Source organism: Oxyura jamaicensis, chromosome 19 (genome assembly GCF_011077185.1).
Source record: "Oxyura jamaicensis isolate SHBP4307 breed ruddy duck chromosome 19, BPBGC_Ojam_1.0, whole genome shotgun sequence".
NCBI lineage: Eukaryota > Metazoa > Chordata > Aves > Anseriformes > Anatidae > Oxyura > Oxyura jamaicensis.
In genome coordinates this window covers 3599773-3627358 of record NC_048911.1, presented here as the reverse complement: position 1 = coordinate 3627358, position 27586 = coordinate 3599773, and the positions used below count along the sequence as shown (strand labels likewise).

General features: G+C 44.9%; 3 protein-coding genes across 7 annotated transcripts in view; 1 reads left to right on the top strand and 2 right to left on the bottom strand.

Moving 5' to 3' along the window:
• The window catches only part of ZZEF1 (zinc finger ZZ-type and EF-hand domain containing 1), a 59901-nt gene extending 54387 nt beyond the window's left edge, over positions 1 to 5514 (bottom strand). The window contains exons 1-3 of one of the 3 annotated variants that reach the window (XM_035343242.1): positions 5491 to 5514; positions 4893 to 5263; positions 380 to 524 (exon numbers count right to left, since the gene is read on the bottom strand). In XM_035343242.1, the coding sequence (XP_035199133.1) occupies positions 380 to 524; positions 4893 to 5258 (511 nt within the window). In that variant the 5' untranslated portion in view covers positions 5259 to 5263; positions 5491 to 5514. Of the gene's footprint in view, positions 1 to 379; positions 525 to 4892; positions 5332 to 5490 lie in introns of those variants that run through there. The other 2 variants (XR_004755336.1, XM_035343243.1) reach the window with 2 other exon arrangements.
• A 55-nt stretch (positions 5515 to 5569) lies between these two features.
• On the top strand, positions 5570 to 9846 carry LOC118176310 (neuferricin). The gene is made up of 4 exons (XM_035343241.1): positions 5570 to 5820; positions 5901 to 6041; positions 6422 to 6608; positions 8176 to 9846. The coding sequence occupies exons 1-4, from the start codon at positions 5595 to 5597 to the stop codon at positions 8387 to 8389; spliced, it is 768 nt and encodes a 255-aa protein (XP_035199132.1). The 5' UTR covers positions 5570 to 5594; the 3' UTR covers positions 8390 to 9846.
• Positions 9847 to 10863: 1017 nt separating this feature from the next.
• ANKFY1 (ankyrin repeat and FYVE domain containing 1) overlaps positions 10864 to 27586 on the bottom strand; it is a 33561-nt gene continuing 16838 nt past the window's right edge. For 2 of the 3 annotated variants that reach the window (XM_035343239.1, XM_035343240.1), the window contains exons 10-25: positions 27292 to 27491; positions 26708 to 26805; positions 26102 to 26324; positions 24904 to 25002; positions 23510 to 23663; positions 22365 to 22533; positions 21703 to 21821; positions 21188 to 21344; positions 19743 to 19943; positions 18503 to 18679; positions 17934 to 18081; positions 17585 to 17675; positions 16584 to 16708; positions 16232 to 16378; positions 15678 to 15768; positions 15089 to 15221 (exon numbers count right to left, since the gene is read on the bottom strand). In XM_035343239.1, the coding sequence (XP_035199130.1) occupies positions 15089 to 15221; positions 15678 to 15768; positions 16232 to 16378; positions 16584 to 16708; positions 17585 to 17675; positions 17934 to 18081; positions 18503 to 18679; positions 19743 to 19943; positions 21188 to 21344; positions 21703 to 21821; positions 22365 to 22533; positions 23510 to 23663; positions 24904 to 25002; positions 26102 to 26324; positions 26708 to 26805; positions 27292 to 27491 (2332 nt within the window). Of the gene's footprint in view, positions 15222 to 15677; positions 15769 to 16231; positions 16379 to 16583; positions 16709 to 17584; positions 17676 to 17933; positions 18082 to 18502; positions 18680 to 19742; positions 19944 to 21187; positions 21345 to 21702; positions 21822 to 22364; positions 22534 to 23509; positions 23664 to 24903; positions 25003 to 26101; positions 26325 to 26707; positions 26806 to 27291; positions 27492 to 27586 lie in introns of all 3 variants that reach the window. The other variant, XM_035343238.1, reaches the window with a different exon arrangement.

Below are 27586 nucleotides of genomic sequence, written 5' to 3'. Positions count from 1 at the left end.
TCTCCTGAAACAGACTCGGTAGAGGATTTATTCTTCCAGCTAGCAAGTACAAGACTATTACTGCATTAGTTAAGTACTCCCCAGAATTTTGCAAGAAACTGTTTTCTGTCTGTGAGATAAACTAAACAAGGATAAGAAGCTCCTCAGTCACACAGAGAAGAAAATAATGGTTATTTATGACAGTAAGTCAGCTGGATGTATTTATGGGACATTTTTAATTTACAACTTCACTTGTCTGATACTAGGGAAGCAAGAACAGCTCGGACTAGAGGTTTGACAAGATTAGGACAAGAAACACTATTAAAGAAGTTTATTGAAGCAGCATTCCTTATATAGAGGCAGGACTTGAGAAAACATTTCTGTGCCACTCTGTTCTCACCTGGAACAAGGGAACAAGCTTGCAGCTGCCTGATGACATGGCTCAGCTCCCCTTGAAGATTAGCTCCACTAGAATTCTTGAGAGCCTCCAGCATATTCTCCACATCCACGGTGCCATCTCCTTCAGCATCAAATTGTGCAAAAGCCTGAAGAGGAATAACAAAAGGCAAATTTACTTCAGCATGTTTGCTTCAAGCAGAAATTCAAGGTATTGTACACAAGCCTTAGCAGTAAACATTAAAACACCATTAAATGAAATCAAAATAATCGGTTTTCTGCAGTATTGAGTTAAAGACAATGGCAAACAGCCTGGTTGAAAATCTGCAAGTCTTCAGCAAGTTTTGAGGCATTCGCACTGCTTTCCTATAAAAGTCAACTGTAGTTATACTTAGGTGGAGACAGCACGTCTTCTATACCAGTGAATCAGCACTATCCGTCCACCCAACATCTGTGACTGAGAAGGAGCTCACAACAGAACGTTAAAAATCTCCCCCATTACATGGCAAGTTTCTTCTAGAAGCATTACAGTCCATTACTCATTAGTGCTACGCCTACCTCACGCTGCGCCCATTCAAATTCTTTCAGGTTTTAAATCTTTATTTTAAAAAAAGTACCCTTAGAGACAAGATTTTTAATGTGCATTACCTTCCATCCACCGTCCTCTGGCACTGAATACCAGTTTCAAATAGTTTATCAAAGTATTTATGAAAACAATGGGACAAGTTAGAAGTCTGGAAGATTTCTTTTCTTATTGAAGGGAACTGCTGCCAGATTTATTAACTTTGACCTGAATAAAAATTTGTACTATAAAAAGGTGTGCTGAGCATCTATAAGAAGTAATTTACACAACTATTTATTTCACGTCTTTGTGGTAACAAAATCACACGACATTTTTATCCAGCTTAAGCCTATAAAAGAGAACTGAGTTCATAAACGTAAATGGTTTGAACTAGCTACTTCAGAGAACTCGTAAACCAGTGACACACTGAGATATATATAATCAGTATATATTATAAATAAACGAGCTATATTTTCACAAGTAATTTTGAAATGACCTTCTGTTCAATGCTCAAAAAATCCATCTGAGCATACCCAAAGAAGAGAAGCGAAATTTCCAGAACAACCTTTTTCCATATAAACTGGGAATGGGCTTATAAAAGAGATTTAAAAAACAAAAAGAGACTCGAGTCTCCCGGCCCTGCACTTGGTATTTCATGTTCAGCTACACAGCCAGGTCAGGGTGGCCTCTGAGAAGGAAGCAGCTCGCAGGTGTCGGACAGAGCGAAGCCACGGCTGCTCCTTGGGCGGAAGCTTCTGCTTGAACCTCCGTTTAGCTCGCTGACTATCAGGCCTGACGTACCATTAAAACGCTATCCTGGAGAGAAATAACCTGAAGCGATTAGATCAAAATAACCTACCAATTAACCATGACATAATTACAGCACCTTAATGAGAGCAAAGTCCTCCGGAGGTAAGAGGGCTCAGCACCGTATCGGAGTGCCCACAGCTCCAGCGGCACATGGGCGCGCGGAGCCGAGCAGAGCCTGGCACGTTGGTAGGCTCCTGTCACAGCCCGGCCTGTGCTAACACCCAGCCCTTCCCAAAACGCCTGGCTGGCAGAGAGGGCCGGGGCCAGCATCAGGTAGAGAGCAAAACACAGACCTTTGTTTGAGGACCACAACACAGAGGACTTAAGTTTAATAAAGCCGTTGCCCAAGCAAATCAAGGTGCAGTTTTGTACCAAGGTGCTCTTGCCACTGCCTCGCTTCAGCTCCTCTTACTTGAAGAGAAACCGTAATGACTACAGCATGAAGTGAACGGGCAAGCAAGTTTTGTGATGCTACTGGTGTAAACAAACCGCAAACAAGACGAGGCTGGAGCTGCTGAGTGCTACTTTAAGGCAATATCTGGTGATTTTCATTGCCATGTGCACGCCTGTCTTTGCACACCAACATGCTGCTCTGCAACTTGCTTTGCAAACTCTTCCTACGATCTCAGCAGATCTATAATCTCACTGACCCTAAACCCTAAAACTATTTCTGATCATTCGGGAGGACTTAAACTCTGTATTTGACACAAAGCACGTGCAATTCCCACTGCTCAGCCACGCTGCTCTGTGCGAGGGAGCCATACACGGGCAGCCAACAAAACACCCGCAGGCAAGCCAGCACTTGGAGCTCCCGCGTCCACGTGTGGGCCGTGGTACAATGGCAGTAACAGCTTTATTATGGTCCAGATTAATTTTGCTCCTTAATAAAGGCATTAAGTCTGCATGCTTCCTACCAAGTTCAACCGTGCCCACAAAGAGAGGCAATATGACAACGCAGCCTTTCCCCAAAACATGGCACAGGGATAAATCACCCCTCACCGCAGGGCAGCACGAGAGAACATCGCAAGCGTGACTTAGGAAAATTCTGTGTTCCATCCTTCACTCTCAGCAGAACCGAAGCATTCACATCTCAAGCGAAAGTGGGATACGTTACATGACAGCTGCAGAAGCACTAATGGATAAGAAAGGATTCAGAGCGTTGGTTTATCCAGCAAATAGACCGTGTATTTAAACAGATGTACGCTGCCCATAAAGCATTCAACATGTGTTCACAAGCCCCATGCTGAGAGCAGAAAAGCTTAATGGGAGATCAGAATGTAGTCCATGTACACGTCAGAGAGCCACACACTAATGTCTCATCCCCGTAAAACACATCCCAGAAATCTAAACTGCTCCAGTCCATGGGCTAGTGCCAGTTGCAGAAGCAATGACACCAAGCTTTCCCACACAGCTCCCAACATCTCCACGTTGCGGGTTAGATGAGATGTGGCCACAAGTCTGTGCCATCGTAAATCCTGCAGCAAGTCTTTTCCCACTCCCAAGAGCGTGGAAAAAACCTGGAATCTTCATGCAGAGGAGGATCTGCACTACAGACAACCCCCAAAGTATTTCTGCAGCCTGCAAAGCTCAGCTGCTTGTAGTAACAGAAAGAACCCCGATGTACTAATTTCACACTCTTAGTGTTGTGACAAATGAAGAATTGTTTATCGGTTCTTGAAAAGGAACTGGAAACTCAGAGGCAGCGTTTTAGCTTGCTACGTAAAACAGTCTGGTACAAATGTACCGGCTTGTACCACAACATTAATCCCTTCCCAGTTTCCAGCAGTTGTTTCCATGTCAGCACTGACTTGAGGGAGTGCACGTGCAATCTAATACTCAGTTCACCACGCTGCTCTGCTACTCAGGAGCACGACCAAGACAGAAGGAAGTCACTGGTGAGGCTCAGGAACTGCATGCAGTAAGAAATCCAGACACAACCACTTCCTTAACTGAGTGTGAAATTCCCAACAGGGCATTCCAGCTGGGCTTTAAATGCTAGCCAGAGAGTAAAGCTGCACAACTAAATGCTCTAAATGTTAAGTTCCCCGTACCCCTTCCCACAGGTGGAAGGAAACCGCTCTCTTCTACCACTAAAACCTTATCTTAAGGCCTTCTGCCGGCTGAGGGAACTGGTACTCCACTTGCTTCCAAGTTCTCCAACACTCTTACTTTCCAGCAAGTGACAGGATACTGATGGGACAGTTGGCAATTTCGTTGCTGACTTTGAAAAGCAGCGATAAAATTATGTCTAGAAAACTTGGACCGGCTGGTTCCATTACGAGGTCCCTCTGAGGAATCACTCCCCGGGCTCTCCCAGCTGTGCCAGCTGCAGTGGGAGCATCCTCAGGGGCACCGCCGATGTAAACGGGCTGTAACTGAGGAGCAGCTGCTGAGCGCGGTCACTGGCAACGGGAACGAGTGGAAGGGACCTCGGCGGGCTGACAGCCGGCCCGACGGCAGCATGGTGCCTCCAGCCTCGCTGCGCAGAGCCCTTTGCCCTGGGCCTGCTGCGGATCCTGGGTGGGGCTAACTGGGGTGCCCTGGCCCCTTCAGTCCCCCCCAGCCCCTAGAGAATCCTAGAATTATTAAGGTTGGAAAAGGCCTCCAAGATCCTCTGGTCCAACCATCCCCCCACCACCGCTATCACCCACTGAACCATGTCCCTAACACCACATCCAACCTTCCCTTAAACACCCCCAGGGATAAACCCCGTCCCTACGTACCACACCTACCCATTCCTCGAACACCCACCCCCAGGGACGGTGACTCCACCACCTCCCTGGGCAACCTGAGGAATCTCTCATCATTTCCAACCTGAACCTCCCTCTAGCCCCTATGAGCCCCCCTCTACCTCCTATGAGGCCCCCAAATCCTCTAACAGCACCCCCTCTGTCCTCTCAGTATCCTTAGACCCTATGAGCCCCCCTGAGCCCCTATGAGGCCCCCAAAGCCCCCAACAGCACCCCCTCTGCCCTCTCAGCATCCCTAGCCCCTGTGAGGTCCCATTAACCCCTGTGAGCACCGCCTCTTCCCTATCAGCGCCCCCAGCCTCTCTCGGCATCCCCTGGCCTCTCTCACTCCCCCGAGCCCCCCACCGCCCCCCCCCCCCCCCCCGCCCCCCCTTCCCCCCCCCCAGCCCCCTCACCTCCTCGCTCTCGCCCCGGGAGCCCGCTGCCAGGCGGGACACGCTCTCGAGCACCTCGCAGAACTGCTCCAGGCTGACGGCCTCGTCGCCGCGGCTCAGGCGCTCCTCCAGCCAGCGCACCAGCGTGCTGTGGTGCCGCGACACCAGCGGCTCGGGCAGCGCCGCCTCCCGCAGCCGGGCCGTGGCCTCCCGCAGCCGGCCCTGCTCCAGCAGCACCTCGGCCGGCGGCAGCGGCGGCGCCGGGCCGGGGGAGGCGGCGGCAGGGAAGGGGGAGCCGGGCTGAGGCGCGGCGGCCGCCCCCCCCTCCATGCCTTCCTCGGCTCCCTCCTCCTCCTCCTCGCTGCTGCGGCTGCCCGCCGTCCCCATGAGCCCTCCCGGCGGCGCGGACCGGCGGTTCCTGCCCCTTCTCCTTGTCCTCCTGCCGCCGCTGCCGCTTCTCGCCCTCCTCCTCCTCGCCCCGCCGCCCTGCCCGGCCCGGCCCGGCCCGCCTTAGTCAGCAACTTCCCGGCCCGGCCGCACCTGTCAGCGCCCGGCCGGCGGCGGCCCCGCCACACTGCCGCCAAGCGCGGCGCGGTGTCGCAAACCCACCCCCCCCCCCCGCCCGGCGGCCGCCGCCGCTCTTCCGCGCGACACCCGCCGGGGAGGCAGGGCGGCGCGGCGCCACACCGCCGTGCGGCGAGGAAAGTGTCGCGAAGGGCGGCCATGTGGAGGGGCGCGGCGGTAGCGGCCGCGCTGTGCCTGGGCGCCGCCTGGCTGCTGGGTCGCGGGTTCGAGCCCCGCGGCCGCCTGCTGAGCGCGGCCGAGCTGCGGCGGCACCGCGGCGCTGAGGGCGAGCCCGGCCTCTACCTCGCCTTGCTGGGCCGGGTCTTCGACGTGCGGAGCGGCCGCAAGCACTACGGCCCCGGCGGGGCGTACGAGGGCTTGGCAGGTGCGTGGGGCTGCCCCCCGGGGGTGGGGGGGTCTGTGAGGGGGGCGCGGGGTTGACCGTCCGGCCCTGGCCGCCCGCAGGGAGGGACGCGAGCAGGGCGCTCGCCACCGGCGACTTCAGCCCCGCGGGCCTGGTGGACGACGTCTCGGCGCTGACCCCGGCGGAGATGGCCGCCCTCCGCGGCTGGATGGACTTCTACAGCGCCCGCTACGCCTTCGTGGGTAGGGACGGGGCTGCCGGGGCTGTGTCCCGCCGGGCGGGGCGAGGGGGACAACGGGAGAACGCTGAGGGGAAGGGGGCCGTGGTGGGAGTGAGGGACAGGGGCTGGGGGAGGTGGGGGGTTGTGTGTGGAAGTGGGCTTTGGGGTCTGTGAGGGGTCCTGGGCTCGGCCTGCAGGGGTTTGTTAGCGTGGGCGCATCGCTGTGAGGCCCATAGATGGGAGGGGTGTAAGCTCTGGTCTGCCATAAAATGGGGCACTGGGAAGATCCTCTGGTGTAGTTCTCTTTTTTCTTTAAATAACAATTAAAAATAAAAACTAGTTGTTTTCCTTGCCTTTCCTTGTTTCCACGTTACGGTCTGAATCGACCCCCCTCTCTCCAAGGGAAGCTGGTGGGCAGATTCTATGACGAAAATGGGGCACCGACAGAAGCCCTGCGGCAGGCTGAGGCGGCGATGGAAGAAGGTCTGAGGCTGAAGGCAGAAAGCGACCGCAGGAAGGAGCAGTTCCCACCCTGCAACTCGGAGTGGAGCTCTGCCAAGGGCAGCCGATTCTGGTGCTCCAGGCAGAGGTAAACTAGGCTTTCCTGCCGTTGTGCCCAGAGCCTTTGGAGGAGAGCAGAGCACTTCTGCCCTTTTGCTTGGACAACCCCGAGCTTTGTCATAGCAGGAGTGGCATGGGAAGATGTTCTCTCTCCTTCAGCTTCCAGGCTCCATAGTCTTGGGTGAGCTCTAGTGACTTCCACACAGAAGAGCATAGGTTGGTCCTAATGTGCTGAGGGCTGGCATGGCTGGGTTATGGCAGCCCTGGTCCCTTCCCCTGTCTGCGTTCCTGTGGCTGTGCTTTCTGGCAGAGGCAGAGCCGACCTGCAAGGAGCGGTGGTGCTGTTCTCCACTGTGCCAGGTTTAACCACTGCTGCTCTGTGAACAGAGATTTCCTCTGCTGGTTCAGCAGGAGCTGAAAGTCTCCACACAGACTGGAGGAGTACACAGGTGCAGGCTTGGCTGGTCGGTGTTTTCAAGTGGGAGGTAGCAGAGGGGAGCTCTGCTCACTGACCTGCTAAGTGGGTAAAAGGAAAATAAAATTTCCTCCTGATAGTTGGCACTTCCAGGACATTTGTTTCTGAGGCAAACTCTTGTTGCACTGGAAACAAAATCATGTTTCAGAAGTTGCCACACGTGCACATGATCAACCTGTTCTCAGGGAAGCAAGCCAGAAATCCCACTGGGACTGCTGGCAGCATTCAGGCAGGCTTTCTCACCTATCAGGAATCCAAGGATCAGCTCATGTTTTTCAGACTGTTTTGCAGCCCGTCTCACAGGCTATTGCCACAACAGTTTTCTCTTAAAGCTACATTAAAATAACTTTGAACAGTCATTTCCTACGTGTCCTATTTAGTTGGGTACCTCTCTCAGTTTAGGGACTGTTTTGTTCTTAGCTGAAATCACGTTGTGGACTGCACTGCAGGGTGCTTGGGCTTCACTTGAAGTACAGAAGATAGTACACAAGTACACATGAGCACTGTGTACCTTGGGAATCTGCTCCTACACATGAATGAGCTCGGTTGCAGTCTCTGGACTGGGTGTTGTGTGGTGGTCTCTTGTGTAAGGTTTACTGCATCTTTTCTTAAGCCTGGAGTTAGGGGAACGGGCAGGATTTAGCCTGCAAAGAGACACTGAAATACTTGGAGAAGTAGTTGAGGCTTTCTTTGCTTTTGCCCTAGTTCTCACAATCAGTCTTCACAGAAGAAGGCATGTGGTCATCTGTGAGCAATTAGCTGCCCCAAAAAAGGCATTTTTCCATTAGGCACCCTGTGCTAAGTAGAGCTATATTCCTTTTCCAGTAATAGAAACAAGAGAAGCAGAAGTTAGTTGCTCCCAGAAGGGTGTGTGTAGCAGCACTGATGAAACCAGGTTCAAGCCACAGGTTTCTGAAGTGCAGCCAATAAATGGGTATCAGAAGGCGGTGAGATGCTGGGGGCAAAGTCTACCCCAGAGTACCTATTGTTAGTTTGCCTCTCCCAAATGGTCCTTTTTTTTTTTTTTTTTAACCTAGATGATTCTCTATTTACTGGAAACATTTTCATGGTTTTTAATTGGGTGTTTGAATTGTAATAGATTTTAATTTTCTGTTTCTAGTGGGGGAGTGAACAGAGACTGGATTGGAGTCCCCCGGAAGCTGTACAGACCTGGTTCGAGGGGGACTCAGTGTGTGTGCGTGAGAACTACGGGGCCCCCTTGGGGACAGCTGGACTCAACGGAGCACAGTGACAGAGGTGACCTGGATAACCCTCACCTGGAGGAATACGATGGCTGCCATCCACTGGCTGAGCAGTGTGTCCTGAATGTGTGACTGAGTACTGGATCTGAGGGCCGTGGAGTCCTCCAGTGAAATGTTGTCCTTGGGGTGAGCACTTCCACCTCTGTTCATTTCCATCTGTGCGAAGGGAGTGATGGCGATTTTGTGTTATGTGTCACTGGACGTGGAGATGGAGCTGAGAGAAGGAAGAAACACTTTAGGCAAGTCACACTGTTACTGGCTGAAAAAAAATCAGCAATTTTTCTAAGTGTTTTGCTTACAGCATTTTTACATCCGGTGACAAACCATAAGATGCACAGCCTGAACTGCTTAAAAATGGATTTCTTGTACAGTCAGGAAATAGATGCTTGTGTGCATGATGGAGGGGTAACGTGTTGTGTTTCAGGACAGTAAGGCAGCAAGCACAGGAACTGCTGCAGCAGCAGCACTGCTTTATGCACAACCACCTACCGCCAGTTGAAATGTGCTCACTGCATTGTAGTCTTAATGCTCTTTCCCAGTCACCTGCTTTGCTCCAAAGAATTTACAGGTAGGAGGGAGAAGCCTCACTTTCCCCTGCAACTAAGGTATGTAGCATCTAGGAGCTCGTGGGGTTGTTACACACAAGCTCTGCTTATCAGATCCTTGGAATACAGGAGGCAAAGGTCAGAGCAGCATTTCCTCATCCAGTGTTTGTATTAGATAGGGAGCAAAGAAGATATTGAAGCCACCTATGAGGATTGCTGCTTTAAATTAACCTCACCACCCTGATCCTCTCATTCACTGCTTTTAAACTTTAGGAATTGGTAGTTCAAACCAGGCGATAAAAGCTATGTAGCAACATGACCCTCCTGCTCTAGTTTGCCTCCTGTTTCCATCCCAGTTTATAATCTCCAATTTATGTGTCCATCAGACTATAACCTTGATGCATCCTCATGAGGCCCAGCTCCCTTAAAGGCTGTACATATTTTATCAGAGCTTGCAGAATTCGTTAACCTGTTACTCCCAGAAGAGCAAGTTGAATCATCACAATTTTGTGCAGGGCTGAGGACGAGGGGCCGTGGTGCTGTTAACGCAGGCTGAGGGGAGGCAGTGGCTGCTTACTGCTAGAATGGGTTGGTGGTGCAGCTGCAGCCTTGGGAGAGGCACCCAGGTTACCTACAAACCCACAAAACTGTGTTGTATTCAGCTCTTTTTCCTCAAGGCAACTTGCCACCTCTTTATAAGCAGCTGGGAGGCATTTATAAACTCATTCCATTTTTGAGCTGCCACTACCCCTAAGGAAAATCTCACAAATGTAAGTAATTAGTTAATAAAGCAGTGGGGTTATGGGAGGCTGAGCAACATTCCTTAAAAGCAGGAATAATCATTGCAGTGACAGCAGGAATGTGTTACAGCACTCTTCACCTGTTGTGTTTAATGAGGCTACAGCTGTCATGGATGAGAACCATACAGCAATTTAAACATACACATATTTCATTGTAATAAATCTGTGGTGGTGTGTTTTTTTTTTTTTTTTAAAAAAAAAAAAAAACTGGTTGTTTTGTTTCTTTTCCATCACCATCTTTAAGATAAGTCCTCTACAGCTCTTTCAGGATGATGTGCAAGCTCTTACTGGTTGTCACTGGTACAACTAGGTGGGGGCAGCGGAGCCATCGCACTGTTCAAGTCCTCAGTCATCCTCCACAACTGAAGTGCTGCCTTGGGCTTAAGCCATCTGTGGGCTACTTCGTGCAGCAATCCTAACGGCACTAAAACTGTGAAATCTGCAGGAAGGGCTGCAGAGCAGTGCTGCTTTGTGTCAGCTCGGTGGGAGCATTATAAAGGTCAGCATGGTATTTGGTTTTGGACACGTGCCTTCTTAGCAACAACTTGCTTTTAAAGGTCAGCAACGCAACTGACCTCAAACCACCCTCAAGAATTCATTCAGATTACAACTGAAGCAAGTGACAAGCGTCTTTTGAAAATACCTCCTCTAAGTTAGATTCCAAATTTATTAACTATTAAAATCAGTAGGTTTTCAAGTGCAAATCACTTTCACAAGCTGGATTCCCAGTAAAGGTACCAGCTCTGCGGCTTCTTAGCAAGTTTCATCTCGTGTAGCTGAGACTACTACTCTTATTCTTCAGTAAATAGCACTGAACTGCTGAGGGGAAGGAATTGATCTTAACGGTTACACAAAAATAAGTAAGGAGGCAAGACTGATTTTTAGAAACTGTGTTAGTGTTGCTTTAACTTCAAACCTATTTGTCAACCAACTTGTAAATTAATTCACAGCTTATTCCTCAGTTTAGTTGGAACCACTAGAGGAAAAAGTTTGTCTTCCACCAGGAATAAGTCATCTATTAAAGCAAACAAGGAAACTCCCTTACTGACCTGAAGTGCTCCAAGATTATTTTGTTTCTACTACTCTAATTCAAAAGCTTAGCTTAAATCTCCCATGGGGAGAAAAAAGTTACACAGGGTCAAGTAAACAGAGACAACGCTTAATAAAGCTCACAACTCACTTCTATTAGCTGTACTTAAGGTTTTTTTATTAATAAGACTAATGCATCACAACCTCAGAATGTTTTGGTTGGCCTTGCCACTGCTACTTTCCTTTTTCTGGAGCAAAGCGACAGCAATTGCATGCTCTGAGAAAGAGAAGGTGCCTACACCAGTACATGACTGAATGCCCAAACAAATGCTACTTAGAGGCAGCTCGGCTCAGCGTGTCCATTTAAGTGCATCTGGGCTGAGCAGCTCAGTCAGCGGAACAGCTCTGGCCTGTAGGAAGTTGGGATTGTTTTATAAGGATTACAGGTATAAGGCATTCAAGATGACTTACGTGGTATAAACTAGGAGAACACCAGACATCGTCAGCCAACAGAAAACTGTAGCAGTTCCACAGCATGGAAATAAACACCTAGAATAACTTCAGAGCAGAGAATAAGTTGTCATGCCTGACTGGGTATTGGATCTCTAGCTTTCCTCGGGGGTTGTCAGTCTCAGTAACCATAGCTTGGGGCGGGGCAGCTGTCTCTACAAGAGAAAATACTTTCTTAGCAAGGTTTCCACCTCACGATGCATTATCTAAGTATGCATTTTATTACAAGTAGAATCGTTACACAACAAAGTAATGCATATTGGAAAAATACATTTTTACAATGACTCCAGACAAACATTGCAGATAAAATGCCATTGTTCTAAGACTTCCTTTTCTATTCAACAGAGGGTATCAGAAGGTTCGGTTACTTTTTAATCGCTCGTACATGCTTTGATTGAACAGTTTGCTGCAGTATTCAGCTCTGCTGGTTAAAGGAAAAAAAAAAAGGAGTTGCTTACTAACATTAATCTACAAGAAAAAAAATCCAGCCGTGGCCTCCCTTGTTGTTAGGTGTTAATTTATAAGCACTATGTGAGAAGTTGTATAAGCCATTGATCTCCAGCACAGGAAGTCATTAAGGCATCTGTCAGCTTTTAGCAAGCAACTCGCCAGGCTCTGTTAGTACCTTTAACACTAATATTCTCACTCCACTTAGTGGTGTGAAACAGTGATTACACCTTCCTCAGATAGATACACAAGTTATAATTTAAGCCAGACCACATTTTGTGCTTGTATAAAAGTGCTGGATGACTACAATCAAAAGGAATCCAGACTCGGAACAAAAAGCTACATTATGAACTACCACAGACTTTCCATCTAGCCCTGTTGAAGTGCCTTAAGCCTGGTTTGACAGCATCACTTTCCAGGGACAGAAAGTTTGTTTTCTTTATACCCTTTTGTTCAACGCTTGGCAGACTCAAGTCTCAAGTTATTAGACTCCGCTTAAAGACAGCGGGGATAAGAGGGGTGGGGTTTTTGGTCACAACTGCAGTATGCTACAAAAAGGAAGTGCATTTGCTTATGGAGCTAGAAATGTGTTGACCACTACTAAATTACCAAGTGCCTCCATCCACATCTGTACTCTGCAGTGGAGCATTGCCAGCAAAACTCCAAAAAGAATCTCAGAGATCTGAGCTTCGGACCAATACTTGGCAGAGTGCATAAAGGACCGAGCCCCACTGGTTGCTTGGCGGGGTCGGACTCTTTAGCTGGTTAGAACTAGAAGAAAACTAAACTGGGGTTTTGGTTCAAGTTGTGAAGCTTTTCCCCTTTAACTATGACAGAAAGCAAGCTATTGAGAATTGGCTGTAAGGAAACTATCACAAAGGCACTTTAAAAATGATCAGATTTGCTGGATTTAGTTGCTTTGAAATTAATGAATGCTTCAGGCTGTATATGAGCTTATCAATAACCGTAACTTTCCTTGCAGACTTCAATAAGAAAGATAAAGCTAGTAGAATATTGGCTGGAAAGGACAAGTGGAGCATTAAGTAGTTTCCCAGATCCTTCTCAAAGTTTCAGGCAGTCTTATTTCATATTCTACTTTGAAAAAGATCAACAGCCTTCAACTCACATTCAGTTAAGCTGAATCTTCACAAGATCTGCATTTTTAAAAACATTTAAAAGGCTATTTAATCTGTTGGAATAGAGCCACTGTTCCCTTGAACCATCCATCAGGGAAGTGGCTGAAAAGGTCAAATTTAAGTGCTTTAGCAATTACGCGTTGTGCAGCTTTCCAATTAAGTTCAAGTCCATCAGCTGCAGCCCTGGAAGAACACTCCTCTATCACTATGTTCAGTCTTTCAGTCACTTAGTACTTCACAGCATCGCAGCTCCAAGCCAGGAAGGAAGTTAATGTGTTATCATGGGATGTGCTATAGTCAAGAATTCTGTAGCCTAACACACTCTATCCATCACTATCTTTCATTGCTAGAGACTTGCAGTCAATGGTATTTTGAAACACAGAAGGACATGGACTAGAAGTATAATCTTTTTCACAATCTATTCTGCTCAAAAAACAAGCTGTAGCTTGCAGTTTAATGCTTCAGACACCATTATTTACCATCTCATTCATCTCAGCCTAAAATGCAGTTGACAATAAAATGACAGATGCATCATTTGTATTAGGAATTGTGTTACACACACCAGTTGTATCACCCAGGGCGTTCTATTGGAACATGCCAGCAGCAGACATAAAATAGTGAGGCAAATTTGTATTGCATCATCCATTAGTCTTTTCTAGTGTTACAAGAGTGAGATTCCAGTTACAGTATCTGCATATTGGAAGATCGAAGTGCAGATCAAATGAGAGTTGATGTGAAATTCATTGTGCAAATGACAGTGTTTATACCCTTTCCCATCATTTTTTGTACAAGTTTGAGAAAAACCCTCAGGCAAGTCTCCTATAAAAGCAGCAGTCTGGTTTATCATCATCTCATCTTACTCTTAAGACTGACAAGTCAGTATTCCAAACAGAGCAACATGTCATCATCTTTTCCATACTGCACACCTCATATGCCAGTCCATAAGTAAACATACCAGTTCATGGAACAGAGATGAGGAATGCCAAGTTGAGTCTAAACTAGATTTATCTCGTGGGATGAAAAAAACTTTAACATGCCATGTACTTTTGCTTAAGCACACATTTTCTTCTGACAAGCCTTTGCCCACCAAACCACAACCCTGTTTATCAGCAAAGTGATTTCCTGTTTACCTAGAAAACGTGGTGTAGGAGTTTCAGATTCAGCATGTTTAAGAGAACACGGCCAGCTTCGATAAAACACTGCAGCTTAATCCAGAATTCTTCCTTCAAGGCCAGAGGCTTTATGTTAATAGGAAACCTCCAAATATGCTCCCACTTGCTGGCAACCCTGCTGAGACTGAACCCAAATTTAATGCTTAAAGGTGCAGCACATTCTACACTGGTAGGATTACTGGCTCTTCTGCAGCAGTTAACCAGGGTCTTTAAACCAAAGGAAAGTGCTACTCTCCCTCACGGGATTCATAATGCACTTCAGCATTTATTGCTGTATTGTGAGTTAGATTACTTAACCAGTTTTAGTGTTTCTCCATTTAGCATAAGCTTAGGCCTTTCAGCACATTTAAGGTCATTTACACAAGTTTTATGACTTGGAAGGACTAGCAAGGTGGATATGAAAGTGCAACAAGGTAGGCTCTGACAGCTCTAGCAGGTACGAGCAAGAGTATTTACTGGTTAAACAATCTTGCGCTTCTCTTGAACATGCTAACACTAATGAGGAGGTATCAAGATGTGGATCTGCAATTCTGACTGCTTTGCATCAGATGTTGTAAAGCTTTCTGTTGTAAGGCCACAATTCTTGAGCTATGCTTAGAACTAACTCCCATTTTTGAAGTTTCTTGAAATGAACAGTGGTTGTAACAGCTCAGCCTAGCTTCACAAGAAGTCTTCTCCAGAAAGGGAACGTTAATTTTTAAGACAAAGCAAAGAAAGATACCTGGTTACCCTGAAACTTAATGCCAGCTCTACTAAGCAGCCTGAAAGCAACAGGACTTAATAGAGTTGCTCAGTGCAAAGCACCATGTCAAGGACAGACCTGTTTTATGTCAACTCAAACACCAGCCTTACATTTCAGCTTCCATACCCCACTGCAACTAGAAGAGGGTCTAAATTCTCTTGTTCACTTGGTTTCAACAATCCACTCGAATTCCTAGTGAAGTCTATCACAGCCCAATACATTTACAGTCATACAAAGTCATTTATACCAGAATATATCATAACAGGGTCCTTAATTAGTTGAGTCTATTGCAGAAGACATGTATAGGCCTCCTCTTCCCTATCCAGAGGGCTTGTAAGCACAGCTGCTGTCAGGAGAACTGACCAGGAATCCCTTTGCTTCCACAGCATACTAGGAAACTCCTCCCAGAGTCAGGACATCAAAGCAGATGTTGCAAACTCGAACGGGCTTGTTCAGATCAAATTTTATGATAGGAATCTCCTTTGTTGAGCACTTATGGCAGAGCAGGCGTCCACAGTGTCGGCTGTTGAAAGAAGAGGGGTAGGAGAAAAGTGAGCTCTCCTTACAGTAAACACCAGGGTTTTATTGCTTGATATCCTTTATCAATGACAGCATCATTACAAAGGCAGAGTAGCAAGTGAAATGATATGTTTTTGTCACCTCTTTCAGAGCAAGTCAGCCCCACTAATGAAAATAGGCATTGAAGTCATCTATTCTACTACAGGAACTTTGACATGACTTCTAATTTCCAGCAAATCCAGAATATTTTAAGTGCACAAACTGCTTAAGATATGACTTAAGCCAGAGCACAAGCCAGACCCAAGTTAACTAAATCAGGGTGGAATATTTCAACTGGATTACTGGTTATACACCTACATTAGGATGGAGGCTTTCTAAAGCACCAGAAGGAACAAGCCTAGCAACATTTGGAATGGGAATCTGTTTCCTTGTAAGCACAGCAAGATGTGTCACACATTACCAGTGATGCTTTCTTGTTGTGACTCCAAATTTGGCAGTGCATTCGTAGCAGTTGGAGCCATCACACCAGGGAGGTTCTTTTGTCAGCATATCTGTTAGAGGTAAAAACGTAAAGGCAAAATGGGCTCTGACACCTCTCAAGTATACTGTAAGATTAAGGAGACTTTTCCCACAGCTTTAGGTAATATACAGTACAATTGATTCTCTTGCAGTAGCTGCCATCTTGTTTGCTGAAGATGTATAGTCACTGTGATGAATACAGCTCAAGTTATAAAGCAGCATCCAGTTTTAAGCTACATTTGACCACTATACCAGCCAGCATTCCCCATGAACATTATTTCCTTTTTCTGGAAGGATGGAGAAGTTTGACAGGGCGGCAGTGGACAATTTTTCAGTTTATCGTTAGAAAATGAGTATTTCTACCTCTCATTTCAAGCACTAGAATATTCAGAAGTTCAGCCTGTCTGGAATTAGTGTCATCTAAATCAGCTGTCCAGAGTTCTTTTCTTTACCTAGGAATCTCACCACCTTCCGTCCATAGCAAGCAGTACTTACCCAGTAATCTAAAGAGAAGCTGTTTTGTAGCAACTTGGTAGTTGAAGATATTTACTCCCTGATTATTGTTAACTCCAAGACGAGCCCCAGCTCTCACTATTGCACGGCACAAGTTAGCATTTCCCTTCATATAAGCCAAGAGAAGCACTGAAAAAATAAAAGCCAGACATGTCAGAGCTAATGGAGTGGAGGTAGTGTTGTTTTACTTAGTCCAGAACAGGACAGTTTCAGTGCAATGTTTGCATCCTTCTGTTTTTAACATACTACTGCCAATTAGTGCAGCTTTAAAATGGCATACCATTAAGATGACTTGAGTGACTTTCAAGCTTAATAGCCATTCAGTCTCACCTACCTGTGTTTCCTTCAGCATCAGGTTTGTCTAGAGGGTATTCTGGCATGCACTCCAAGAAGAGGTCACAGATGGCTGCTGCGTTATCTTTTCCGTATTGTCCCAAAATATGCATTGGTGACTGGCCTCTGGGGAAAGGAGTTTATTAACTCAATCAAAGTCTGTTTCCAACTACAGTTACTCATCCAACTAGCCATCATCTTTTAGAAATCGGTTCACACTTAAACAATGCTACACCTCACATATATACACCTCAGTACCTCACATACAACTGCCTACTTTATGCATGCCAAGAAGGAGTTAATATCAATACTGTTTACACACAGCATTGTCTGTGCACTTCACTGTGTAAGTGGTGTACAAATAAAAAATAAAACATTTGGCTTTGATTATAGAATCATAATATCCTGAGTTGGAAGGGACCCACAAGGATCAGCGTCCAACTCCTGGCTCCACACAGGACTTCGTAAAACATAAACTGTATGTCTGAGGGCATTGTCCAAATGCTTCTTGAACTCTGGCAGGCTTGGTGCTATGACCACTTCCCTGGGGAGCCTGTTTCAGTGCCCAACTACACTCTCAGTGAGGAACCTTTTTCTAATATCCAACCCAACCCGCCCCTGTCCCAGCTCCATGCCGTTCCCTCGGGTCCTGTCGCTGTCCCCAGAGAGCAGAGCTCAGTGCCTGCCCCTCTGCTCCCCTCGTGAGGGAGCTGCAGGCTGCCATGAGTCTCCTTTTCTCTAAGCTGAACAAACCAAGGGACCTCAGCTGTTCCTCATACATCTTGCCCTCTAGATCCTTCACCACCTTTGTTGCCCTCTTTCAGACACTCTCTAGTAGTAGTTTTATGTCCTTCTCATGCTGTGGTACCCAAAACTGCATGCAGTACTAGAGTAGAACAATCGCTTCCCTCAATCAGCTCACTATACTATATAGTATCCAGTCACACCAGCACACATTATCATTAAATCCCTCTTTTAGCCTGTTAAGACTACAGTAGTTACCTAATATTAAAGGCTTCTGCATCTACATTGCACTCCGTGAGGAGGACCCGGATATTATTTAGACGGCCATGCATCACTGCCAGATGAAGAGCTGAAAAGTAAAAGAGAAGCTTCAAGAACTTGAGTAGTTCATGTCAGCAGTAATTACACCCTGATAAAATTAAGTGGCCCCTTTCTACTTCCCCACCTTCCCTCTCCAAAATGCCTTCGACCAGCTTTGATTTCTTGGATTTTCCTTTTAATCTTTGAGAAGTGAGCCCATTCAATGAGCTCTTTCTACCAGCAGGAAACATTAGTAGCAGGCCTACTGAAGTTTTGTACATCTACTTATGAAACTTTAGAAATTTACCATTGTTTCCATTTTCATCTACAGCTGCAAAGTCTACTCCGTTCTCCAGAAGGACTGAACAAATTGTGGGCAAATCTTGCTGAGCTGCTAAGTGAAGAGCAGTCTGACGGTGCTTTGTCAGTTCATTCACCTGGGCACCTGCAAGCAGCTGTCAAGATGCAAGAAGGAATACGTTCAATGTTTTCCACGGCTATGAGCCAACATTTTCTTTCTGAATGAAGCCCACAAGACTTCACTGTACAGAAATACTTCTAGGCCTCCACCCAATATACCCAAAATGCTATCACTGAGCTGCTGCAACTTGTGTACACGTTCTGATCTGCAGCAAGTGCAAAGGTTCCTGCTTTAAACTGAGCCACATCAGTGACTGCTGTAAATCATACATACTCATACAAGGGCCACTGATGCAGCTCAGCTGACAGCCTAAGCCAAGCTAACTTTATGCAAGACAGTGTTCTGCTTCAGAAGTAGCACCACCCTCAGCTAACTTCTCCAGCCTATAAGCAATCTGCATTAAAGCAGAATATGTATTTCTAAGCAGAAGGGAAAAGTGATTCTCCAGTACATACCAAATTACGCACAATGATCTCGGAGCCGGCTTGTACAGCCAGGTGGAGAGGTGTTAGTTTGGATGCATCCTGGACGCGAGAATTTACATTAGCATGTACACTTATCAGGAACAGCACACTCTCAATGTCAGAGTTCTGAACAGCTACATGTAGAAAATTTCGGCCTTTGTTATCCACCTGTGGCAAAGAGGACACAAAACAAAACGTGTTATTTCTGTAGAACAGCAAAGAGTTATGCACAGAACATATTTCTACCAAGAGATACGATACTTAATCCCTCTACCTGAGGTAAACTGTAGTCTTGTTCCTTTTGCTACTTATGTCTATTTGTCTATTTTCATTATGCTTTTTACTTATGTCACTATCAAACACACCGAACTAAGAAATTAGCAGCTGCATTTGCTCGCTCTAGTCTGCTTCAAACCCCTTTATTTCTAGTTTAACCTTGTCATTTCTTGACAACACACCGAAGAGTATTACAAGCAAAAATTAGCTTTTGTGCTAAGTATGGGGCAGCAGTTGACGATAAACTCAATTGAGACAAACTTCAGTCAATCTGGCAGTTAACACCGCAGAAGGAAGCAACATGGAATTCTGTCACTCTAATGCGAAATGTGCTCGTTTTTTGGCTAAATGCCAAGGGCATGCTGTTCATCTTTGTCCTGAAGCTGATGTTACAGCATATTCAGAACTGGCTGTGTATGTGATACATCTGAAACATGGATACAAGAGCTCCCTAAGCACTCTAGTAATCACTACTAATTAAACTTACAGTGTAGGAAGAAATTCCTGAACAGCTGCCTGAAGTGTCACACTAGAAGTCTGAAGATACAGTTGGAGGTTTTCCAGTTCAGCAGTGCAGTGTTAACATCTATTATTCAATTATTACAGGACAGACTTTGTTTCGGATAGCTTTATGAGAGCTAGATCATACATTGTGATGCACTATTACAGAAACAAGACATGCGAGTAGTTAGAACTTTCTCCTTATATTCCTCTGCCTGTACCTCTGTTTAGTACTGACAAGGTTTGATGAGACACTAACCCTTGACGTTCTCACTCACACATAGCATGTGCCTATCTAGTTTCCTAATAAATCCTGCCATAGAAAACTGAAATTTGGCAAACATCGTGACATATAAAGCCACCAAAGAATACAACAGAACTTGCTTGTGGAATGCCTGTCACTGTAGACTTGTACAGCAACAAGACCAGTATGCTTTAAACGCTCCCAGTTTACCTGTTCAGCAGCTCCTGGCTCCCTCTTCAAAATTGCTTCAGCCGCCTTGTTATTTTTATACGTCATCGCGCATGCAAAGGGAGTCATTCCTTGCCTGTCACGCACATTTAGCTTAATTTCTGGATGTGAAATCATAAGCTGAATTATAACATTATGTTGGTTGCTAATGGCGACATGGATTGGAGTTCTTCCTTCTGCATCCTAGAAGGAAACCAGGAAGTTTATTACATGAAGATGCAGCAATAAATCTTTCCCATGTCTGAAAAACAAAGGAAGCTTTTCGCTTAGCTCTTGTGACATACCCCGTAGCCATCAGCTGGAACACAAAGCAGTTGCAGTGGGAACTCACATCCACAATGTAAGTGAGGCAAATTGGTATTTGCTCCTCCAAATAGGCTGACCTCAATCCTGTGTTATATAGCCTTTTAAGTAGCTCAGGGTAACTTTTCCTATGCAGCCAGACGTTTTGGCAGCATAGATGAGCATTCCCTCACGACAGCAGCCATTCTAAGAGAATGCTTTAAACTGATATTAGTTATTTTATTTTTATGTTAACACCTTATATGATTAAAAATTTGTAGATTTTAACTGAAAGAACAATGTACAAAAATAGTATTCAAATCAGAGGTATCATTTCCATATGTTCATCAGTGCAGATATTTCCCGGGCTTGACTCTCAGGCGCTTGTGCTAAATTTTCTGAAAGAAGCTAGACACTTGGAAGTTCACTCACTGAAAAATGTTAAGTGTTAGGCACGTTTGTTATGCAAACAGCATAGTCTATCAAATTCAAATAAGGCCTTTAATCATTTGTCTGCATCAAGAAAGAGTTTACAGCCACAGCAGCTTTGTGACTGTTCTGTTGCTCTTTAATGCCACTTTCAATGGCAACAGCACCTGGAAATACTATGCATTTATTTCTTTTGCTGCAATTTGTCTAGCTTCTATTTAAGGACTACTGTGTGATCAAGAATTATGAAGTGTAGCTCACAATTGCTTCACCTTGGTTTATGTGATAACAGGAAACGCTTCCCAGGTAAACTAACAGTCAAATATTCTGGAGTTTGATGGTACAGCTGATCTAATGATCAGTTGCTGCAGCATAGAGCCCTGCTCCTACCTTTCGTTCATGCTAAGAACAGAAGAGTCCAACTTGGATCATTACGTCACCAAAAAAAAACCCTAGCACTACAAGAAGTTTTCTATATCACTGCTTCCTTTGCTATGGCTTCCTGAAGGAACCATGCATGTGGACAGATGAGCACCAGACCTGGTAACAAGGGACAGGAAAAAAGCAGAACTGCAGCCAGTCCTTGCACTAGCTCAGTCATAGCAGTAGGCTGTTCTTTGTCTATGAAGCAAAATACACAGGTAAGGGAGATTTGTTTTCATGGTATTGAAGTTAAAGAACCAGCTTCAAAGAAACTGCACCATTTTAATACATACCTGAGCATTGACATTGGCACCAAACTCCAAAAGGCACTGGATCACTTCTTCTAGACCCCAGCAGGCTGCCAGGTGTAGGGGTGTCTGTCCATCATGAGCTTCTTCTTCTCCCTCTCCATTAGGACCTGGCTTTCTGGGACTGTTCACATCACAGCCACTAAGAGAAGCACAACACAGTCAATTTAATACATTTCATCTAGACTTGAACAGTTCCAAACAAAAGTTAGAAAAAGGTTTCTACAAGAGCTGATTCAGCATCTGCTAACACATCCTATATAAACACAAGCTCCTAGCTTTAATTTGATTCATCATCAAGAACATGACAATTTAGATAATAGAATGTGTTGGTGTCTTCAAGATAAGTCAGGCTTCCGTAAGTGCCATTCACTCACCAAAAGTCTAATGAAGCACACACCTGTTACTGACCCAAAATAGCATTCAATTACATTAGGAAAATAAGTACAAGCACATTAGAAAGTTTGCATTGGAGGGGGGAAGGGTAGGGAGTGTCTGACCTGCGAATAAGAAAGCACGCTATTTGTTCACTGTTTTCATCGATAGCTCTATGAAGAAGAGTTTGTAAGCATCCACTTGGTCCTGGTCCCCAACAGGTGGAATCACAGCCATGTCTAACCTGGAAGGAAAAGCACAATGAAGCAGTGAAGTTTTTGATATAAAGTACTAGGAGCCTGCTGGAGATAACATTTATTAGGAGTCATAAGGAAGTTTGACTACGTTTCCTCCTGGATCACATCTGAATAGAACCTAATTTTAAAAGGAATAATGGTGAGCCTCTAAAGGCCTTGATGGAACTTAAAGAGGCAATAAAATCCAGGTTCATAGATGTTCATAGATATTCAGGAAGCTGATCATTACACAAGCCAGGCATGCTACAGCCTGATGCTTCTGGTAAATCCTTTATCTGTTTTGCAGCATCAGGAATCCAGATGGCTTATTCTATGTTATTATAGTGACTGTGAGGTATTTGGCTACGTAAGCTATAGTGTTTATAAAAGATTACCTGAGAAAAAAGAACTTCTGGTGAAGGAAAACCTCTAGAAGTTAAATAGTATAGGACTATGCTCTTTTAAGGCATTTTAATTCATTTCTGCTGGTGAGACTTTTGCCACTAGTGAGATACCCAAAGAACATGACTAAATTAAGTCAACAGTCTTACCAGAGTTGACGCAATATCTTCCAGGTTATTTTCTAAGGCAAGCCACAAAGGAGGATTTCCTTTTTCATCTGGCACAGACATATCTGCTCCCCTGGTACAAATAGCATCAACCACAAGAGGGAGCTGGTTTTTTATAGCTAGCTGCAATGCAGTTTCTCCATCCTGTGTTCTGCAATAGGTATAGTTTAAAGCATGTTACTACCCCATTAAAGAGTTAGATCTCTGTTACATTAAATTCTTGGCTTTGCCAATAAATATCTCCATATTTGTGTTTTTGCTGTGGTAGTATGTTCAGTCAGGAAAACCTACCATGTTAGGTTTTCACTGCAGCTATGTATTTTACTTTTTTCCCCCCTTTAATAGCAAAGGAGTGACTTCTAAAGTTTGAGAACCACGTTAATGTTCTTGGCCCAGAGTTACCTTCCTTTCCTTAATTACAGTCATTGTTTGAACAGAGCTCCCTTTACCTAACATCACAGAAGGGAACATGTTTATCTGCACTGTGCTAACACTTCAAATGGTTGAGAAATACCAACCGTTAAAGAACTGAAGTTAGTTAGCCCTTTTAGGCAGTTTGTCCCCAAGACACTCATTATGTATAGCTAGCCAAATTTCAAAGACAGCCTGTCAGTCATGTAAGCACATAAACGTTTTGTTAAGTCTAGTATCAGTTGTCTAGAGATACTCATGAGACTAGTTCTATCTGAAACTTGTTGTTGGGACTACATCTAAATAGTTTATCCAGCAGAACACATGCAGCTCCACCAAGCTGGCAAATAGATGAGACTACAGTATGAGAGTAGATAGTATAGATGACACAGTACCATGTCTCTAGGACTTGAGTCTGTTACAGAAGATTGTAGTCTACCTAGAGTCACGTGAAACCTCCCTCTGCAGCTTGGTGCCTTGACCATTTCCCATGACAGCTTGTTGCAATGCCTGACCACCCATTGGTAAAGAACCTTTTCTTAGTGTCCAATCTGAACCTCCCTCGACACAGCTTCATGCTGTTCTCTTGGGTCCTATCGTGAGTCAGCAGGGAGAAGAGAGCAGCATCTCCCCCTTTGCTCCTCGTGAGCAAGGCAGTCATCACACCTGCTCCTAAATACATACCCTGTTCAGTGTTGTATCAGTTAAGATCTTACCTGACATTTATATCTGCCTGATGTTCCAGCAGGAAGAGTGCACTCTTACTATCTTGTCTCTGTATTGCCATATGTAGTAGAGTCTGTCCGTCTGACATTGTGTCATTGATGGATGCCCCAGATCCAAGCAGCTGAGCTGCTATCGTGTGCATGCCTGAAGAATTACAGCTCATTAATATTTTGCCTTCAGTTCTATAAAACACTCTCTGAAGCATAAAAAATAAAGCTTCAAGCTTTCAGTTTCAATAATTACAAAAAAGAGATGTATTGAATCAGCGTAGAGCCTATTAAAATACACATACATGAGCTAAGCCAACTCATGACTCTACCCAGCTTAAAAATGCATTTACAGACCTGTTGGATATTGGTTACTGACTCCTTTTGGCCTTGCTTTAAGAAAAAAGTTATGATACGATATACAGCAGATTCCCCGTTAGTTTTGCCAACCTAAATTTAATATGGTCCTCTGTGACCACACCTAGCCTAATACTTCATACCGCCTCAGACTTTTGTCCAGCAATCATATTAGCTTTTAGTATTACATTCATAAGGCATTCACATGAATATTACTGTATTTAGATGTTTAGCTTAGTCCTTCCTTACCTCACAGGTGGATCAGGACAATGGTAAGGATAAAGCTATGTCTGTTTCCTTTCATTGGAAATGGAAAAAAAACAAGAGCCTTGAGCATAAAGATGTTTGTTACACATGGACGACATCTAGCACTTCTGTGCAGAGCACTTCACTAAGCTTTCTGCCTCATTTCTTAAGCCCAAGATATGAGCAGGCATTCCCCATACATCTACTGTCTCCAGCTCAGTAGGACCCCACTGATCCTCTGGTGACCACACAACCAGTCTCTTATGCCTATAACCTAGTATGGTAGAAGCGCCACTTGTCTGCAAGCATCTATTTTTCCACTGAACATTCGTTCCCCTTTACATTTCAGAGAAGAAAATCTTCTGAAGCAGTATTCCAAGTTCCATTCCACTTCACAGCTACTTAAAGTAGCTCACCTTCCCTTTGTTCTAGAAGCTGGATAATACAGTCATGCTGACCTTTACAGAGCTAACCATGAAGAGACAATATAAACAGATACAAACAAAAACCACCAGAAGTTCACAGTGGTACAATTCCACAGAACTTCAAGTACAGTTGTAGGCAAGAGGCTTCAGGCTATCCCCTACTGAACAAGTGAAGCTGTATGGCTGGAAACCTATTGGCAAGCCAGATCTGAAGCTAAACAATCATCTAAAGCTCTCCTTGACAGCTTTTCATAAGCAGCACAAGCCAGGCCATGAACACACAACCACTGGCTTGTCCCAAAAATCTCACTCACATCATAGCTCCTTTATCATAGTACAGTTTTTTTATCTTGTTCCATAGGCACATACCTGTCCAAAGAGCCAATCCCAGCACAGTCTGGTCTCTCGAGTCCTTTAGACTAAAGTCAGGAATGATTTGCAAGTTATTGGTAGCATGAAGAGCATTAGCTAGAAAAAAAAATAATTCTGTTAGAGCATTCTTGTATTTGTCCTGCAGTTGCAGTTTGAAGGTAGCAGGAGTAGCAGTGTCAAATTTTGAAGTGTCATAGAATCATTTAGGTTGGAAAAGACCTTTAAGGTCATCAAGTCTAACCAACCACCTAACACTTGAAGCCCACTGCTAAACCACTTCCCTAAAAGCAGAGTGTTCCTTTAGCCAGTCAGTTTGAAAGCCAGTCAATTTCCTAGGTGCTAATGCTGCTTGTGAGGTCCTAAGCAGTAGTAACAATACTACCTAATCTTAACACTTACACTGAAAACCATCCAACTTTCTGACTAAGATGCTTAACCTCCTTCCCTTGCTATCTGTTTCCAAACAGCCATTTACCCAAAGCTCTGAGAATGAAGACCTCACTGTGTAAGCTACGCTGCAATATGGTGGCAGCATCCCTCCTCCTCAGCTCCCTGGGATGGAGGATATTCTCCCCAGTTCACCTACTCCCTCCAAATGCCATCTCTGGTAGGAGATAAAATTAACAGCTGAAGCAAGGCCTATTTCACTTCCTGGTGCTGTACAGGAAAAGCTGAATTATTAGCATCTAACAAATACCCCAGGTTCCTTATGTGTAGAACTGTCATCCACCAGTTTTTCAGTATTTGAGACTGAACTCTATCTCAGTTCTAGTACTACTCTGTACAAAATCATCTTACTGAGAATTGAAGGAGGTAGAAGTCTCACCACAGAAAGACACCTTTATCTGTATTCAATTCCTGCATTTACCTGAACTATATACTTGGACAAGGAAAGAAAGGGAATCTCAGCTGTACAGTCAGAATACAGCCTGGGGCTAAAATTCAAGTCCAATACATACAGCAGGAAGTTTGGAGAGATCAGTAACAGAGACTATTTAGTTAATTTTCTAGTCTCAACAAGCAGGTGATTTGAGTTTTAAAACAACTGTTTAAGCAGTCTTGTTAATTACTCTACTTAAACAAGGTTTACAGGAAAGCATGTTTGATTAGTAGCTTGTTGAAACACAGTTTAGATGGCATCTTGACATACCAATCTGCTACAGCATCAAAATAGTTTGAACAAGAAAAACATTACCTTTTTGTTCCAGGATGACTGATACCACATCTGGGTGATTGTGAGCAATAGCCATGTGAAGGGGAGTTTGCAGATAAACATTCTCTGCTGTTGGAGAAGATGCATCCTTCTGACCATGTGCTGCTTCTGCAGTCTGGATGTTTGGATTGGCTCCTTGTTGCAGGAGTTCTGCTGTCAGGTTTGCTAGGCCATGTCTACAGGCAGTATGCAGTGGTGTTTCTCCCTTGAACAAACAGGGGACTAGGTTAACAGCTTGAGAAACCAGAAAGGTAGCTTTTAAACTACTGTGCCCACAAATGGGTGTGAAAAAACTTAAGTGCTAGCAGTTGAAGCTCTTTTGGACCTTCAGCTACATGAGTTAACGTATACTAAGGACTTTATTACAACAAACATTGAAGGAAGAGTTAAACTTGCAATGCTGCTAGAACAGTGCTAGAACCATTATACTACAGTTGTCTGATCAATAATAAATACCTGAAAACCTGCAGAAGGCTCAGCAGATGTTTAAACTTGCTTAAGCTAGGGTTAGCAACAAAGATCTCTGCCATCTTATTTCTGAAAGGAAATAAGGGCATTTTCAGACAGTCTAAACGGTTCTGTTTTTACCCATTTGTTTTGGTGGTTGACTTTCGCTCCATGAGTTGCTAGGAAGAGAGAAGCTGCCTCATTTCCTGCACCAGCTGCCCTCTGAAGCAAGCAGTTCCCTAAGGAAAAACACAAATACTATTAGAGTACTATTGCAACCATACCTTTACGCTAAAAAGTGTTAGTTGGCACGTTCCCCACTACCTTACAACATTGAAACTTGAAGCCAAAAAGGAAAATCCTACCTATTAGTAATGCCTTTGAAATGCTGGACTGCCACATGCACTATTTAGTAGTTACACATTTTGAAACTGTAAAGAGGATGTTAGGACCTAGCAAGGAGTCCAGATTTTCTGTCACTTCCTGCAGGTCAAGTTCTGCTCACAACCTGTCAATGTTACTGCTCTGGGTAAAGATATTACCACCTACCCATACCACTCATTACGCAGCAGTAACTGTCAAAACCTCATTCAGCTCCACAAAGTTTTTGCCTAGTTCCATGCTATTGGACAGGCTAGAGTAATTTGGACCACAGAGTGCAGCCAAGCACTATGCAGTTAACTCAGAAGCCTTCCACCAAATGGAAATACAAACCTCTGTTTTACCTGTTACTGTGTCTGGAGCATCTGTATTGCTGCCTCGTTGGATCAACCTTGCTGCAAAACTGTTCTCATCGAACGAAGTTCCATTTACAACAGGGGCATCCTCAAAAGGGTTTACAGATTGATCAGACGATACAGTGATATACTGAACCGCAAGCCACAGAGCTGTGCTTCCCTCATGATCCTTCAGCTCCAGGTCTAGTCTAAAAGTAAGAGTTAATATTCTTCAACTTATGCCTTAGAAAGTGGTCCCAGATGCTGCTTAAGTTTCAAGTGTCTGAAGAGCTGTACTAGTTTA